Here is a 17,939-nt window from a genome sequence, read left to right as displayed (position 1 = left end):
TATCAGTCTAGGTAGGACAGCACAAATATCTGCAAACAGAAAATATATCCTGTTATTTATTGTCACCTCAGATTCTATTTTGTAAATATTTGAAGGAAGTTTTGTCATTGTCTACTGCAGACTCTATAATGGTATCAAATTTGTATTATTTACCTCAAAAAAGATTATTTCACATATCTTCCTCACCTGAGGGAGCAGTAATGGAACTGAATTTGGATTTGATTTGACTGCATTTTTGGAAACTTCATAAGATGTCTTCCATCAACGTACAACCCACTTAGTTTCATTTGCCTGTGAGAGGGATAAATGTTTAGTTATGCGTACTTACTTTAAGAACAAAGATTCTTTAATTGTGGCCAGAAGCTTCAACTTTTCCCTGGTGCGTCTAGAGCCACACAGGTGAAATGAAAAAAAAAAAACAATTCTTGAGTTATAGCCATGTCTACTTATACTGGGAGCTTCTTTTTTTTAAATTTCCTGTGCAAGTGTTTGATTATGCTTCAAGGTAATAATTATGGGCCCAGTTTACCAAGGTGTGCTAGCGTTTATATCTATCTATCTATCTATGTATCTTATCTCTCTCTCTCTCTCTCATATATATATATATATATATATTGTAAAGTGGATCCTCTTTTCTCCTGGGTTGCAGCTCTTCCAAGAAAAAGCCAAAAAAAAAAAAAAACACTCCTGTATGGCTCCCCCTTTTTCTCAAAAACAAATATAATGAAGCTTTTTACTGAATAGGAGGAACGTCCCTCCTTCTCTCAATTGCTTCTCCAAAACAACAAATAAGGCTACACCGGGCAGGCTTCCACCACTGCTTTCTCTCCCGGTCCCCTGGAGAGTAGCAGGGAAAAGAAAAAAAAACCCCAGGCGCAATTCAGCCCTGGTTTCCAAAACACAGTTCAATTTTAGCCAAGCTTTCAAAACACAGCTCAGTTTAGCCAGGCTTTCAAAACACAGCTCAGTTCTAGCCAAGCTTTCAAAAACACAGCTCAGTTTAGCCAAGCTTTCAAAAACACAGCTCAGTTTAGCCAGGCTTTCAAAACACAGTTCAATTTTAGCCAAGCTTCAAAACACAGCTCAGTCCAGCTAGGCTTTCAAAAACACAGTTCAATTTCAGCCAAGCTTTCAAAACACACAGTAATGGCTTTGCGCGGGCTCAAAGCCTAGGGTCCCACCCTCTTGGTCAGTCATACTCCTACCTGACCTCCTCCCGCTTGACCCGGCTTGGCCCCGCTACTTCCTTGGCTTTCGCTGAGCCAGAGCTGAAAAGTCCATCGGCTCTTCCAGGGTGTTCTCCGGTTCAGTCAACTCCATAGGGCAAGGCTCACTCTCCCCCTCTCTCTCCTCAGGAGCCCAATCCATATTCTCCTCGCCCCGCCCTTCTCCCAGCTGCTCACCCTTTCTTTCATTAAAGCTCTTTGGTGGCTCTTCTTTCTCCACCCACCTGTTCCACCACCTCTTCCACCAGGTTGGAGAATCAGCCTTATTCCTTCCCCTGCGGCCCTCCTCTGGAGACTCCTGGGAATGCACATAGTTTCTCTTATCCCCGGTCTCCCTTGGGGCATGCTGGGAGTTGTAGTTCTTTATTTCTAGTTTTTTCCTGGGGAATGCCTGCCTATACCGGGGGTATTCTGGTCTAACCCAGGGTTCCTTTGGGGCCTTTCCTACATACTCTTTACAATATATATATATATATATATATATATATATATATATATATATATATATATATATATATATACAAACATACATACATTTAAATCTCGAATCTCATATTCTCCTTAAGTCATATGTATTTGTGTAGATCACTGGGGCCATAGCTTCCAATATTTTGCCCAACACAGCATTAACAATGAGAAGCTTGTGTTGTGGTCTGATATTGGTTTGTTTGACTCCTTCAACCAAACAGGTGTTTCACTGCACCTGCTTAAATGGTTAAAGCAGCTGAAAAACTGGCATAACGTTTAGTCATAAGTGATCAGCACCTGCAAAGTTAGAAATTGTTACTATGAGGGGGAGGGGGAATTCTTTAACTAATCTGCCTATTAGTGACTTTTTTGTTGCTGAATTTCATTGGCTAAATCTTCAATTGAAGGTTGGTATTTTGTACACTTCAAGCCCAAGCAAGCGCTACTAACTTCATCTTTCAATCTGTTTCTTTTGTTGGTTTTGATATTATTTAACGCTGAGAATAAGGTTTCACAAAAGTACGTAGAGGGAAAAATTGTGAGTAAAGCCATTGCTATATTTTTCAGGGTGCTAAAAGTGTCTGGTAATCGGATCCAGGCACTCCAAATTTCCTGGTAACTCAGATATTCTCTTAATAATTGCATCTTTATTCTGCATATCGTGAAATAGAACTGGTGCACATCTTAGGAGAGTTTCTTTAATAAATCCTCCCTCACTGAGTGCTTTTCCATGCTGAGCTATGGAGTGAGCAATGCTCAAACTTGCAGATGTTAAATTTGTAGAACCTTTTACAAATGTAAGGATGGAATTAGATTGGCTCTTATAAAAGTGTAGCTGCCTGGAAATGTATTCCTTCCTTTCATCCTCACATTTTTTCAAGAGCTGGGAATGATTAGTTTCAAAATGTCTATTTATATTCCACATTCTGCTTACTACCGTTTCAGTACATAGAACGCAAAATGATCTGCCATTTTTTTCTATAATGCCATACATCTCGGTCCATGTCTCTTGAAAGGGTCGGCTACTGCTACTACCACTTCCTTTACTTAACCTTGGTTTTTTATTTTTTGGGTTCTCCATCAGGGGGGCAGTGACAGAAGATAGAATTATAGATAGCCTGTTAGCCCTGCAGGCAATTAGGGGTTAACTAGCCTAACTGACCACCTTATGTAAATTAAGATGGCTACCGCTATTTCTAATGGCGGGAAACGGCACCCATAGCACATGCCCTCGCCTCTCCCAGCCTCCCCCTCACCTATCTCAGTAATGATGGTCAATTAGAAATCCACGACACCCCAGAACAGTACATTGGATGATGGTTGCTGTGGTTATGTGGTTGCTGGTATTGGCGATCACAGGGCCCCCAGAGATGCGTCCCCCACGGCATTCCAAAGCTCTCTGCTCCGCCGGCCGGAAGTGAGGTCAAAGATCCCCTAATGGCCATGCAGGAGCCGGGGCAGAGGAAGCAGCAGGGAGGGAACAAGCGGAGGACTCGGAGGGAGCCAATAGGAGCGCACATGGCACCCCCCAGCGGGTAAACATGCACCGGGGGGGGGAGGTCGCGCTGCACCTGGGGGGGGGGGGTGCATCGGCGATCTGCCCCGGGTGTCAGCAAGGAACACCGCTGCTTCTCTGTATGCGGCCACATGCGGCCGCGTCTCACCGAAAATGGCTACGCGTGTCAGTACTGACACGCGTGTCATAGGTTCACCATCAGGGCACTAGCATAAGCCCAGGTTTACGTGTGTAATTGTAGGTACAGCATTTATGACACGACATAAGTGCTTCTATTCTGTGAAACCTGGACAGCTCGATGTGGATTACAAAGTGAAGGAGAACTGGGAATAGCCCAGAGAATTATACATTAACACTAATTTAAACAAAAAGATTAAGAAACGTAACTCAAAGGCTGGTGTAAATTCTCATGCTTTACTGTAGACAATTAAGCATAGAAATAACCCCACGTGCCTAACTGCCTGACCTGCCGCCCCCCAGGTCCACACCACTTTGAAGTGTCACACTCTGGAATGTTAATGCATAATTTACAGAATACAGAGTAAAGGCACATAGCTACATAACTGCTCATTCTGCCAATTAGACTCAAAGCCTGTTGCTCGTTAACACCGATCTGCAGCTCATTATTAAATTAAGTTATGCGTGCAACTGACCTTAATCTATGACTTGTGTGTGCAAAAAGGGATGTGGCTTTGGTGAGGGTGGAGAAAAATCTAATACGATCAGCGACAGTCACTGAACACGTGTTCAAGTTGTGGCGGTTAAACAGAAAGTAGAACTTTAAATGTGTATGAAATACATCTAAAGTTGTGAATTTTCAGCAGTGGAACTTATATGTATATTCAGCAGCATAACATATTTTATTTTAAAGAGATTTCCTTTCTCATATCCTCTAGACCTCCATGGCAACCACATGGTGGGGTTTGGAGAAGCAGATACTCATTTATTTCACTTAGATTTTTTTCCTAATCAGTTTAGTTTCACCTTAGATTGTACCCTTATAAAAATAACCAATTCCAGACAGAATTTGAGACCAAATTCTCTCAACCCTCTCTCAGTTGTGGCACAGTCCCAGCAGTGGCACCACACTCCCCTCTCTCCCTTTCCTCTGCCAGTAGCCTGGTATCTGCCCCGTCTCTGAACTACCTTAGAGGCAGCCGCACTAATTCATTTTGGCTTCCTGCGCCGATCCAGCAGACTTCCCTCTGCTGCGTTCTGCCAGTAAGGAAACAGGAAGTGATGTCAGCAAGGGCAGGATGTGGCAAAGGGAAGCCTGCCAGGCTGGTGTAGGCACTGAAAATGAATCACTGCAGCCGCCTCTGCAGTATACCAGGAAGGAGATTCTGAGATGGGCAGTTGCCGATCTGTGGGCAGTGGATCTGGAAGAGACGAAGAGATATTGAAAATGGGGATGGGGAGGGAGCTGAGGAGAAGGTTAAAAATAACCCTTATTTTATATATCTATTGTGTGTGTGTGTGGGGGGGGGGGGGGGGGGGGATGGAACTGGAAGGGCCCATCCTTGTTAACTTTGGACCTACCCAAAATACTAGGCTGGGCTATTGCCATCTCTAATGTATAATTTGATGGTGTAGAAGAATCTTCTCAGCCCACCTTGGCAGTGCTGGACGAGACACATACCTCATTCAGAAAGCCCGAACTGTGCAGGTTTAAGAGTCCGCAGATGAAGAGCTGGAGTAATAAAAAAAATGTTTGAAACATTATACAGAGCACAACATTCTGCAGGTGACTGAATTTTAGGCAAAAAAGTGACATCATGAGCTGTGAGGGTCTCAGGAAAGCAATAGACAGCAGTAAATCACACTCACATCCGTGATTATCCGGAGTTTTTTCATGTATGACAGCTCTGTACACAGCAGTTCCCATATCGCCTCCTGCTGATGAGAGTTCTTCCTGCTTATACTCTGCAGGGAGAAGAAGTGGGAAGAAATCAGGTTACACAAACTAGGACAGAACTTTCCAGCACAAGTTCAGCAGAATGAAAAAATCAGTATGCGTGTGCACGTATGTATGTATGCATGCAAGTGTGTGAGCGTGCATGTGTCTGTGTGCACATATGTGTGTATATGTTTAACAGAGGCAGTTTTTAAAAGGTCCAGCTACTTCTGGCTAATTTTCATAAAGAAATTACCATTGTGGTTTCTGTTTGAAAATCTGAGTGGCAAGAAGCCATAGGCAGTAGGTAACTCAACTGTTTGGGGAGGATTAGGGTGGGACTATAGTGGGAAGGGATGGGGGGGTATGGTGGGGCAACACCTACATCAGCATATGTACCCATCTGTGAATGTACCAACGTTCCTTACCTCATGTCCCTTGACAATGTCCCTCCAGGAACTCTCCAGCCGGATGCTGGTCTCATTCCCCTCACGAATTTCCCAGAACATTCGCAGGTCACGGGAAAGCCGTGGGAGTCCAAACATGCTATAAAAGGCAAGTTTCTTCTTCAGTTCCTCTGTTTTATCTGACTGTAAAAAGTGTAAATGGACCAGATTAATATAAAGAGATCAATCTGCCTGTACATCAGGGAGACACACTGACATTGTAAGTTGTATTGTTATTGGATTACCCCCCAGTCCATTTTAATAATGGTCTATGGACTTTTCCTTTAGGAAACTGTCCAAACTTTTTAAAACCCTGCTAAGCTAACCGCCTTTATCCCATTCTTTGGCAACGAATTCCAGAGTTTAATTACACATTGAGTGAAGAAAAGGTTTCTCCGATTTGTTTTAAATTTACTACTTTGTAGCTTCATTGCATGCTCCCTAGTCCTAGTATTTTTAGAAAGAGGCCATCTTTTTTGATAATATGGTTATGGCCAGCTGTTGCGTCGCCGCCAAAATAGATCGCCGGCGATCCATTTTGCCGGCGCCGTTGGATTATGCCCCTCTATGTTACTCTTTGGGGTTCTGCATGGAATGTTGCTACTAATTGGGATTTCAGAACTTTCAGAACTTTTAGTACAAGAACAGTGCTGGGCAGAGTTCTTGTACTAAAAGTTCTGAACAGTGCTGGGCTGAGTTCTAAGGTCTGTGCCCTGAGAATGGCAAGAACAAATCAAACTCGGGTATAAAGTATCACATACCATGTAAAATGAGTTTATCTTGTTGGGCAGACTGGATGGACCATAAGGTCTTTATCTGCCGTCATTTACTAGTTACTAAGTATGATTCACATCTACCCGTTCCACTCCACTCATTATTTTATAGACCTCTATCATATCTCCTCTCAGCCGTCTTTTCTCCAAGCTGAAAAGCCCTAGCCACTTTAGCCTTTCCTTATATGGAGTTGTCCCATCCCCTTTATCATTTTTGTCGTTCCACTATATCTTTTTTGAGATGCAGTGACCAGAATTGAACATAATATTTGAGGTGCGGTCACACCATGGAGCGATACAAAGGCATTATAACATCTTCATTTTTGTTTTCCATTACTTTCCTAATAATACCTAACACTCTATTTGCTTTCTTAGCCGCCGCAGCAGCACACTGTCTGTGTAGATTGCAACCACCTGGAAGTCGTTGGTGAGGCCCCACTTTTTTTGTTGTTACATTTGTACCCCGTGCTTTCCCACTCATGGCAGGCTCAATGCGGCTTACATGGGGCAATGGAGGGTTAAGTGACTTGCCCAGAGTCACAAGGAGCTGCCTGTGTCTGCAGTGGGAATCGAACCCAGTTCCTCAGGACCAAAGTCCAACACCCTAACCACTAGGCCACTCCTACACTTGGAGTATTGTGTTCAGTTTTGGAGTCCGTATCTTGCTAAAGATGTAAAAAGACTGGAAGCGGTGCAAAGAAAAGCGACGAAAATGGTATGGGATTTGCGTTGCAAACTGTACGAGGAGAGACTTGCTGACCTGAACAATACCTTGGAGGAAAGGAGAAACACGGGTGATAAGATTCAGACGTTCAATTATTTGAAAGGTATTAATCTGCAAACGAACCTTTTCCGGAGACTGGAAGGCAGTAGAACTAGAGGACATGAATTGAGGTTGAAGGGGGGCAGACTCAGGACTAATGTCAGGAAGTATTTTTTCACGGAGAGGGTGGTGGATATGTGGAATGCCCTCCCACCGGAGGTGGTGGAGATGAAAATGGTAATGGAATTCAAACATGCGTGGGATAAACACAAAGGAATCCTGTTTAGAAGGAATAGTTCCGTGGAATCTTAGCAGAGATTGGGTGGTGACGCTGATAATTGGAAACAAAATGGGAGCTGGGCAGACTTCTACGGTGACTGAATAGATAGGGATGGGCTGGAGTGTAAATTTTAAGGGGCTTCGATGTTAGCTTCAGAACTTAGTACAAGAACAGTACTGGGCAGACTTCTACGGTCTGTGCCTTGAGAAAGGCAAGGACTAATCAAACTTGAGTATAAAGTATCACATACCATGTAAAATGAGTTTCTCTTGTTGGGCAGAGTGGATGGACCGTACAGGTCTTTATCTGCCGTCATTTACTATGTTACTATGTTACTATATCAGCAGCTTTAATTTATGCAGTGAGTGCCCTGCTGAATGTTGACCTCATGTAATACATTTTGATTGAAAGAACTTTATAGTTGGTTATGAGTGCGATGCAACAAAAAAAAAAAATCAACTGTATGATTGAAAAGAAGTACTCCAGATTGGAACCCATATTATTCAGAAGGAAAAGAAATGACTTGCTTATGGTCATGCAGCATGGCTGCAGCATTAATCAGCAAGCAATAGAGAATCAACAAGCTTATCATTATACAGCCTTCCAAAACCTGTGAGTCTAGATGGGTGAATGAACACAAGAATAAGAACAGAAAATGTCACCATATAATCAATATTATGATTATGAGAGCAGCTTTATCTGAAAAGACAGTGGCACAATGGAAGCACTTTAAATGCAAAGAACACATTCAATATTGAGAGATGTCTGTGCGTACAAATCTGCCCCTTACGATTGTGCAACTTAATGAAATCGCAAGCTGTTATATCCATAAATATAAAGAAGAAAGAATTACAAAGTATAGAATAGTATTGTATTTGCTCTGGCATACTCCGCACCATTTTAATGACAGTTTAAATTTATGTATATGTTTCTGAAATATGCATCAAGAAATGGGTGTTTTGCAATGCATAGCATATTCCTTTGCGCTCTAAGCATGATAGCCTTAATTAAAGAGAAATGGATGAAAGAAGCATTGCAAAGAGGGACTGATACATCTAAGCACTGAATGTCTGTAGCTTTCTTAAGAAAAGAAATTTTGATTTTTGCAGAATATGGCCAAAAATTATTTTTAAAAAGGACTCTTTATTTTCTTAGGGAAAATGTTTCTACAAATGTAAAATTATTTCCAACTCACTGTTTTGTTTTTGCTCCTTTCCATTCAGGATATGATTCAAGTTTCAGATGGCACTCACACTTCCTTGTTCACAGCATCGCAAAAACCCACAAAATTCTGCACACAACAGGGAGCCCCTGTCGTCCAATTGATGTCTGAGCCCAACCCCCCCAAACTGGTACAGTGGAAGGCCAGGTGCACCTCACTGCACTGTCTTTTGCTTTAAAACTATCATGTATTTCACCACCATGTAACCCAAAACTCTCTGTAAAACCAATTGTATATTCTCTTCTGTCTCCGGCATCCATGATGAATTGTAAGCCACATTGAGCCTGCAAAGTGGTGGGATAATGTGGGATACAAATGCAATAAATAAATAATAATAATAATCTATGGAGACTGTTAGGAGGGGACATCACACATCCTTGCATTGAACTGGAAGCAAATTCTGGTCGCCGCATCTCAAAAAAGATGTGAAGAGGCATAATCGAAAGGGACGTCCAAGTTTTGAAAATGAGCCTGATAGTGGAATTAGAAAAGGTACAGAGAAGGGTGATGAAAATGATAAAGGGAATGGGATGACTTCCCTATGAGGAAAGGCTGAAGCGACTAGGGCTCTTTAACTTGAAGAAAAGACAGCTGAGGGGAGATATGATAGAGGTCTATAAAATAATGAGTGGAGTTGAATGGGTAGATGTGAATCATTTGTTTACACTTTCCAAAAATATTAGGACTAGGGGGCATGCAATAAAGATGCAAAGGAGGAAATTTAAAACGAATTGGATAAAATTTTTCTTCACTCAATGTGTAATTAAACTCTGGAATTCACTGCCAGAGAATGTGGTAAAGGCAGTTAGCTTAATGTGGTTTACAAAAGGTCTGGATGGCTTCCTAAAGGAAAAGTCCATAGACCATTATTAAAATGACTTGGGGAAAATCCACTGCTTATTTCTGGAATGAGCAGTATAAAATGTATTGAATTATTGACTTTTTCTGGGGAGTAGTCAATTTTGAATCTGATTGTAGGATGGTATGTATTGAAGGAATTGTAAAATTGTTTCAGAGTTTCTTCCCCCTCAGTCCAAATCATAAAAATGTTATCGATGTACTGGTAGTATTTTAGAGGTTTGGTCTGGTATGTATTCAGAAATGTGTCTTCCAGCTCAGCCATAAAGATGTTGGCATATTGGGGTGCTGTCCTGGTGCCCATTATTTGTAGATAGATATCATTGTTCTAACAATTGCTTTAACAATGATATCTATCTACAAATAATGGACACTAACATGGCAACCACACCTCTCTACAGGTCACAATCTATGCAACATCTTAGGAATGAAAAACACCTTCCTTTCAATATTATCTGAATGCTGTTCTATCATCAGCTCTGAGTCTACCGTTACTCCCCAAATCTTGAAACAATTCACAGTTTTTCTGAGTTTATTTTTGTTACATTTGTACCCTGCGCTTTCCCACTCATGGCAGGCTCAATGCAGCTTACATGGAGCAATGGAGGGTTAAGTGACTTGCCCAGAGTCACAAGGCGTGTGCCTGAAGTGGGAATCAAACTCAGTTCCTCAGGACCAAAGTCCACCACCCTAACCACTAGGCCACTCCTCCTCAACATGTTACTCCTCAACATCCAATTATACATTCAATCAAAAACCTGACTCATCTGAATAAAAACATTTTGTAGATCATCTATCATCGGAAATAGCAGAACTATATAATTTAATCAGCATAAAATAATATTTCATTTCTAATGATTGCAACAGTTCACCAAATCCTATATAATAATTCTCACCTCCAACGTTCTGTGTTGCCTGGGACTGTGGATCCCTCAGAGGTGGTCAGGAAGGCTCCGTAGATCAGACAGAGATGTCACTGGCAGACCAACTCCGAGGGAGCCACGGTCACAGGCAACACAGAACGTTGGAGGTAAGAATTACTGATAATGCTGCTGAAGGAGCTCCGTGAGGAAAATGTAGAGCACGTGAGTCGAACATAATGGCGCCGCAAACACCCCCCTCCCCCATTACCCCACTCTGTCTTTTCAGGACCCCCTCCCACTCCACCCCTCTCTGGCCCTCCCCTTCGTAAGAGCCAGCTGCTTAAAAGTTTTTACCTCCTGCACGCAGGGACGCCGCTTCAGACAGACTCTTCTTTCGCTTCTGTTTCAGCTGTTCCTGTGGTCCCGCCCTTGAGGTGGGGAGGGGGGTCCTGAAATGACAGGGGAGGGAAGGGAAGGGGGGTCATGAACGACATGGGGGGGGGAAGAAAAAGCTGTCTGAAGCGGCGTCACAGCGTGCAGGAAGTAAAAACATTTAAGCAACAGCCGGCTCTTACGAGGGGGAGGGCCAGAGAGGTGGGGAGGGGAGTCCTGAAATGACAGGGTAGGGAAGGGGGTCATGAATGACATGGGGGGAAGGGGTGCTGAAACTACAGAGGGGAGGAAGAGGGTCCTGAAATGACACGGGGGGAGGGGATTCCTGGAAATCCACTGGAAGGGGAGGGGCGGGCCCTTGAACTGGAAGGGGAGGGGGTCCTGGATCGGGGGTAACGGGGGGGATGGGAAGAAGGGCGTGGGGAAGAAGGAGGAGGGGGAGGGGAAGAAGGAGGAGGGGGTCCTGGAACTCGGGTTGTTTCAGTTTCTCTGACTCATCAGCAATGACTACCATTTCTGGCACTGGTATCTCTCCTGCATCTTCCTCGGTGAAGACCAAAGCAAAGAATGAATTTAATCTCTCCACTATGGTCTTGTCATCCCTGAGTGCCCATTTTAGCCCTTGTTCATCTAGCGGTCCGATTGAGTCTTTCACCTGCTTCTTGCTTCTAATCTACCTAAAAAAGGTTTTGCTATATGTTTTTGCCTCCATCACAATCTTCTTTTCAAAGTCTCTCTTTGCCATCCTTATCAGCACTTTGCATTTGACTTGCCATTCCTTATGCCAGTTCTTATTATTTTCAGTCAGATCCTACACATGGAATTTCTATCCATAGGGATTTGTATCCATAGGGATTTGTATCATTTCTATTAACTTTGCTGTAATTCCTCATGTTGTTTGAGTCAATCTTTTGCTAACTGCCTTGAACCTCTCAATAGGACTCGTGCTGTCTATACATTCATGATTAGATTAGATTTGATTTTGTGTACTGCAGAATTTTTAGTCTATTTGATTCAAGACCCTCCTTAAAAAGTAATGCCACCCCTCCACCAATTCAATCCACCCTATCCCTACAATATAATTTGTACCCTGGTATAACAGTGTCCTACTGGTTATCCTCCTTCCATCAGGTCTCAGAAATGCCTATTATATCTATTTTTTTCATTTAGTGCAGTATTTTCTAGCTATCCCATCTTATTTTTAAGCTTCTGACATTTGCAAATAGACATTTCAAACAATGTTTGTTGTTACCATTCACAGTATGCTCAGAAGTTGAAAGTGATGATTTGCAATTTTGAAAATCTGTCTGCTTTTTATTTAAGAATATCTGGAGGGGCATTTTTGATATGATGTCTAAGTCCAACTTTGAATGTTTTGCTCAAAACGTCCAAAATTCAAGTAGGGAATTTGAGTCATTTTTGAAACAGAAAAACGTCTTTTTTTTTTTTTAATGGCTATTTTCTAGATGTTTTGTCCTCAAAGCATTTATCTTTGGTCCATTTTTGAAAAAAAAAAAAAGTCCAAGTGATAAATGCACAAAATCAAGCCATTGGGATGTAAGAGGAGCCAGCATTCTTAGTAGACTGGCCACACAAACATCCCAGGAAAGCAGTGGGGCACCCTAGGAGGCACTGCAGTGGAATTCACATAAAAAATTCCAGGTACACATCTCACCATTGCTCCCTTATAATGTCTGCTGACCCCTCCAAAACCCACTGCCCCATCTGTACACCACTACAATAGCCCTGATAGGTGAAGGGGACACCTATATGTGGGTACAGTAGGTTTCTGGTGAGTTTGGGAGGGCTCTTAGTTTCCACCACAAGTGTAACAGGTAGGGGGAGTTTTGGGCCTGAGCCTACTTATCTACAGTGCAATGCACCCACCACTAGAATACTCCTGGCACCTGTATGCTGCTTTAATAGACTTGGCTATAACATCTGAAGCTGTCATAGAGGCTGGTAAGTAATATTTTTATTCACATTTTTTTAGGTGGTAGTCAGTGATCACGGGGGGAGCAAGGGGAGTCATCCCTGATTCCCTCTAGTGGTCACCTGGTCATTTAGGGGCACTTTTATGCCTTATTCTTTCTAAAATCAGGTGTAGACCATAACGTTGATGTTTCAGCCCTAGACATTTTTGTTTTGTTCTATTAAGGCTGCAAAACATCCAAGTGATAGGAACACCCTAATCCCACTCCTAAAATGCTCCAGACACGCCCCCTTGTGATTTAAACGAACTGAAGATGAATTGTATAGATAAACATCTGCAAAACAGGTTTCAAAAATACTGATTTGGACGTTTTTGTGATAAAAACATCCCAATGCTGCTTTGTGCCACTTTTTTAGACATTTTTCTCTTTCAGAAATGAGCTCCCTGGTTTACTATGGTCTCTATTCTAACCTTGCTATCAGGATGCCCTATCTTCATTGTTTTGATGATACCTTTTAAAGATACCTTGTTCCAAACCATGCACTTTTGAGAGACTGTCGGTCTACCCCCAGTTTCAAGTTTAAAAGCTGATCTATCTCATTTTTAAAAGTTGATGCCCTAGTTAAGGTGGAACCCATCTTTCTGGAGGTGTGCCCATTTTATTCCTACGGACGTCATATCATTTAGTACGTGCTAAATCTATTAGTGCAGCTTAGTAAAAGTACCCCTAAATATGTACAATTAGTAATCCAGTCAACTGTATTAATTTATATGGATTATTGCAATTCTGTGATCTTAGTGTTACCTGAGAAATGGTTAAGAAAGCTCCAAGTGACACAAAATTCAGCAACAAAATTAGTATTAGGAGGAAAAGTGGAATGAATATACATAGTAACATGGTAACATAGTAGATGACGGCAGAAAAAGACCTGCACGGTCCATCCAGTCTGCCCAACAAGATAAACTCATATGTGTATACCTTACCTTGATTTGTACCTGTCTTTTTCAAGGCACAGACCATATAAGTCTGCCCAGCACTATCCCCTCCTCCAAACCACCAGCCCCGCCTCCCACCACTGGCTCTGGCACAGATGGTATAAGTCTGCCCAGCACTATTCCCCACCTCCCAACCACCAGTCCCGCCTCCCACCACTGGCTCTGGCACAGACCGTATAAGTCTGCCCACCACTATCCTCGCCTCCAAACCACCAACCCCTCTTCCCCCCCACTGGCTCTGCCACACAATTTCGGCTAAGCTCCTGAGGATCCATTCCTTCTGCACAGGATTCCTTTATGTATATCCCACGCATGTTTGAATTCCGTTACTGTTTTCATCTCCACCACCTCCCGTGGGAGGGCATTCCAAGCATCCACCACTCTCTCTGTGAAAAAATACTTCCTGACATCTTTTTTGAGTCTGCCCCCTTTCAATCTCATTTCATGCCCTCTCGTTCTACCGCCTTCCCATCGCCGGAAAAGATTTGTTTGCGGATTAATACCTTTCAAATATATGGTCTGTTCCTCCTTTCCTCCAGGGTATACATGTTCAGATCAGCAAGTCTCTCCTCATACATCTTGGAACACAAATCCCATACCAATCTCGTAGCTTTTCTTTGCACCGCTTCAATTTTTTTTACATCCTTCACAAGGTACGGCCTCCAAAACTGAACACAATACTCCAGGTGGGGCCTCACCAATGACTTGTACAGGGGCATCAACATTTCCTTTCTTCTGCTGATCACAACTCTCTCTATACAGCCTAGCAACCTTCTCGCTATGGCCACCGCCTTGTCACACTGTTTCATCGCCTTCAGATCCTCGGATACTATCACCCCAAGATCCCTCTTCCCCTCAGTACATATCAGAATCTCACCGCCTAACACATAAGTCTCTTGTGGGTTTCTACTCCCTAAGTGCATCACTTTGCATGTCTTCACATTGAATTTTAATTGCCAAACCTTAGACCATTCTTCTAGCTTCTGCAGATCCCTTTTCATGTTTTCCACTCCCTCCCGGGTGTCCACTCTGTTACAAATCTTAGTATCATCTGCAAATAGGCAAACTTTACCTTCTAACCCTTCGGCAATGTCACTCACAAATATATTGAACAGAGTCGGCCCCAGCACCGATCCTTGAGACACTCCACTACTCACCTTTCCCTCCTCCGAGCGAACTCCATTTATCACCACCCTCTGTCGTCTGTCCGTCAACCAGTTCCTAATCCAGTTCACCACTTCGGGACCTATCTTCAGCCCATCGAGTTTATTTAAAAGCCTCCTGTAGGGAACCATGTCAAAAGCTTTCCTAAAATCTAAGTAGATTACGTTATGACATCATATGTAGTTAATCTCCATTTGCTTCTAATAAAAGCATGGATGGAATTTAAGTTGCATATGTTTGTATTTAAGCCATTTACACCCTAATTCTATAAACGTGCTCGCATAATTTGACACTTAGCACGAATGTTACATGTGCAAGTCATAGAATAATAGGGTCAACCAAAACCAAGTAGGACTGCAGAAGTTAATAGATAAAATTCTTTATTGCCAAAGAGCAGATACAATGAATTCAACATGGTCCAGTGTTTAGGCAATAATATGCCTGCCTCAGGAGTCTGAGTATCTGTTAAGCTGTCTCAACGTCTATCCACAGATATAACATAAAAACAACTGCTACAACAGTTGGTCCAAAATGCCTCACAAACGCCAAACTATTGCTATAAGCGTGTTTTTTAAATTAAATGTTTAATTACCAATATAGAATTCATGCTTAGTGCTCAGCTTCTCAAAATCTAACTTTAGGCAACCTATAGAGGATAAACCCATATATGCTCAGGGTCTGGGTTATCTTCATAATCTATTTTCTTTGTATGCTTTATCTAAAGAACTGTGATCAAATTTAGCAATAAAATTAGTTATTCCATCTACAATGATTTGTCATCTGACTACAACATATAATGGATCCAGAGTCGGTAAAGGCCCTGAATTGTGAAATTCACTACCTTCAGAACTAAGATTGATTACATATTATCTGAGGCTTAGGCACTTAATAAATCCATAGCTGTTTCAGAAGTATTTAAGTTCAAGATATGTTCAATTTATATTGTGATTTTATATTGATTATTGTTATTTAATGTGAGAAGTTAAAAATTCAGAGGTTGAACTTAATATTTAAAATGATTAATCAACAATTTAAGGGCCCTGTTTACTAAGCCACACTGTAAACCACATAATTTGACCTTTAAAGCAACTTAAGGGGCATTAAAGAGGTTGTTTTGCCATAACTTATTATTGAAGTCAATGTGGGATCCAAAGTAATGAGATGCAAAACAAGAAAATGCATTTAAAGCACCTCATTGCTATGTAAATACCATATTGCAGCTTGTGGTATGCATCAGATGCACACTGCAAGCTGCAGTATAGCCAGTAAAATAACCCCAGCTAAAAATAAGCGTTATTTTACTACCCATCAGTTTCTAGCTGATGCTTCTGGACCCTGTCTTAAAAGGGCCAACATCCTTAAATGAAAGAATCTGGCTAGAGCACCCCTCTCAATATGTAAGCCTATCTAGGGCCCTCTAAAGTGGCATGCAAACATGAACCCCTCCCACCTGAAGGATCTTCCTTACTGATCAAACCTTGAAGTACCCCTCCCCCAGATACAGACCTCCCCCCCCCCCCCCCCAAGCTTCCTTCCCAAAGGCTTTCCCATTTTGACCTACCTAACAGGAAAAATCTCTGGTGTGTAGGATCCAGACGAGTAATTCCCAGTCACAGCATAACAGGTAAAATATGTACCTATAATTTAGAAGTGAGCACTCACTAGCCATAGAGTTACTGTAAATGCTCATGCCTAGATGCCAGAAGTACAAATGTAACTTACAGTATTCCAAAAGCTACATGTGTTAAGTGTAGGGCTTAGCAATGCTCTGCCCAGACTCCATCCATGTGTTCACCTACCTGTAAAATATGCACTATGGGGTCCTTTTACTAAGCTGAGGTAAGTACTAATGCATGCTTACCGCAGCAAAAAAAGGGCTTACTGCAGTGAATTCTCATGTATCTCATGGTGGTTTTTGCATGTGTGCATGCTACCCATGAGGGCAGGGAAGCAGAGTAAGCATGCTCTGCACTAATCATGAATCACATCTACATTGTCGTGCACTAACCGATTAGAGCGTGGTTAGCTCATCAGCCCTTACCTAGATATTGGTAAGTGCTCATGTGCTAATGGCCGCACACTAATGGAAAACAGCATGTGGTCATTAATGCTAGAAATAAATAAATTAGCCTTTTTACCCATGTGGTAAATATGGCCTTAGCAGTTAGGAATGACACGTGTAAGCACTCACTAGAGCCACTTTTTACCATAGCATAGTAAAAGGGCCCCTATGTAAGATATGTATGTATTTATTTACACAATAGTGCTTCAGCAGATTTCCAACATTTGCATATGTATGTGCACACATATGTGTGTATATGGCATATTAATATTGGCACCCATATTATAGAATTAACCCCTAAGGGTCAGGTTCTGTAAATGGTGTCTAAAAAAATAGGCACATCTAAAAATAATGCTTAACAGTATTCTATAAACCATGCCTAAAGTTAGGCACAATTAATAGAATAGCACATAGGGCTGGGGAAAGTGCCTATATTTAGGCACAGCCATTTATACCACTGAAATCCTGGTGTAAATACCCACATCTAAATGTAGGTGCATTCTCCCCAATTCTATAACCACACATTTAAATTTGTGGAATGTCCTGACACGCCCACACTCTTCCCATGGCCATGCCTTCTTTTCATTTATGTATGTTAGGATTTACATGTGCCTCTTTTTAGAATATGCCTAAAAAGATGCCTGTGTAAATTCTAATTATTGCCAATTAGTGCTGATAGTTGGTTATTGGCCAATTATCACTGATTGGCTCATTAGTCAATTAAGGTGTGCATGTAAATTGGACATGCTCCCAATTTAGTGCATCTTTTATTAAGCCATACTATCAACTTCCATTCACTTTGATTGGGCTCCATTGGCATTGCCATGCAGGAACAGCTAACGCAGGAACAGAGGCCCTTAATATGCGCAACTCACCACGTTTATATAGAATCTGGGAGGTTAATGTGTTTTTACATATCTGTGAAAATATTTTTGATTTACTACAACTATATCAACGGACGGCAAAAGGTTTGATTAAGTTCACATGATTTTAATATGGCAACAAAGAAAATTATAGCAACTAATGGGTTACTCCATTTCATAAAATAATTTTAAAAAAAGTTAGTCATTCAAAATAATAAA

General features: G+C 41.9%; 1 protein-coding gene across 1 annotated transcript in view; it reads right to left on the bottom strand.

The window, feature by feature from the left end:
• Positions 1-4,813: 4,813 nt before the first annotated feature.
• LOC115478309 (pleckstrin homology domain-containing family G member 5-like) overlaps positions 4,814-17,939 on the bottom strand; it is a 29,734-nt gene continuing 16,608 nt past the window's right edge. Inside the window, exons 2-4 of the mRNA XM_030215612.1 lie at positions 5,533-5,694; positions 5,038-5,133; positions 4,814-4,900 (exon numbers count right to left, since the gene is read on the bottom strand). Of these exons, the coding sequence (XP_030071472.1) occupies positions 4,814-4,900; positions 5,038-5,133; positions 5,533-5,694 (345 nt within the window). The remainder of the gene's footprint in view (positions 4,901-5,037; positions 5,134-5,532; positions 5,695-17,939) is intronic.

This window comes from Microcaecilia unicolor, chromosome 10 (assembly GCF_901765095.1).
Source record: "Microcaecilia unicolor chromosome 10, aMicUni1.1, whole genome shotgun sequence".
Classification (NCBI taxonomy): domain Eukaryota; kingdom Metazoa; phylum Chordata; class Amphibia; order Gymnophiona; family Siphonopidae; genus Microcaecilia; species Microcaecilia unicolor.
The sequence above is the reverse complement of the archived record's forward strand: the minus strand, read 5'-3'. Positions and strand labels throughout refer to the sequence as shown.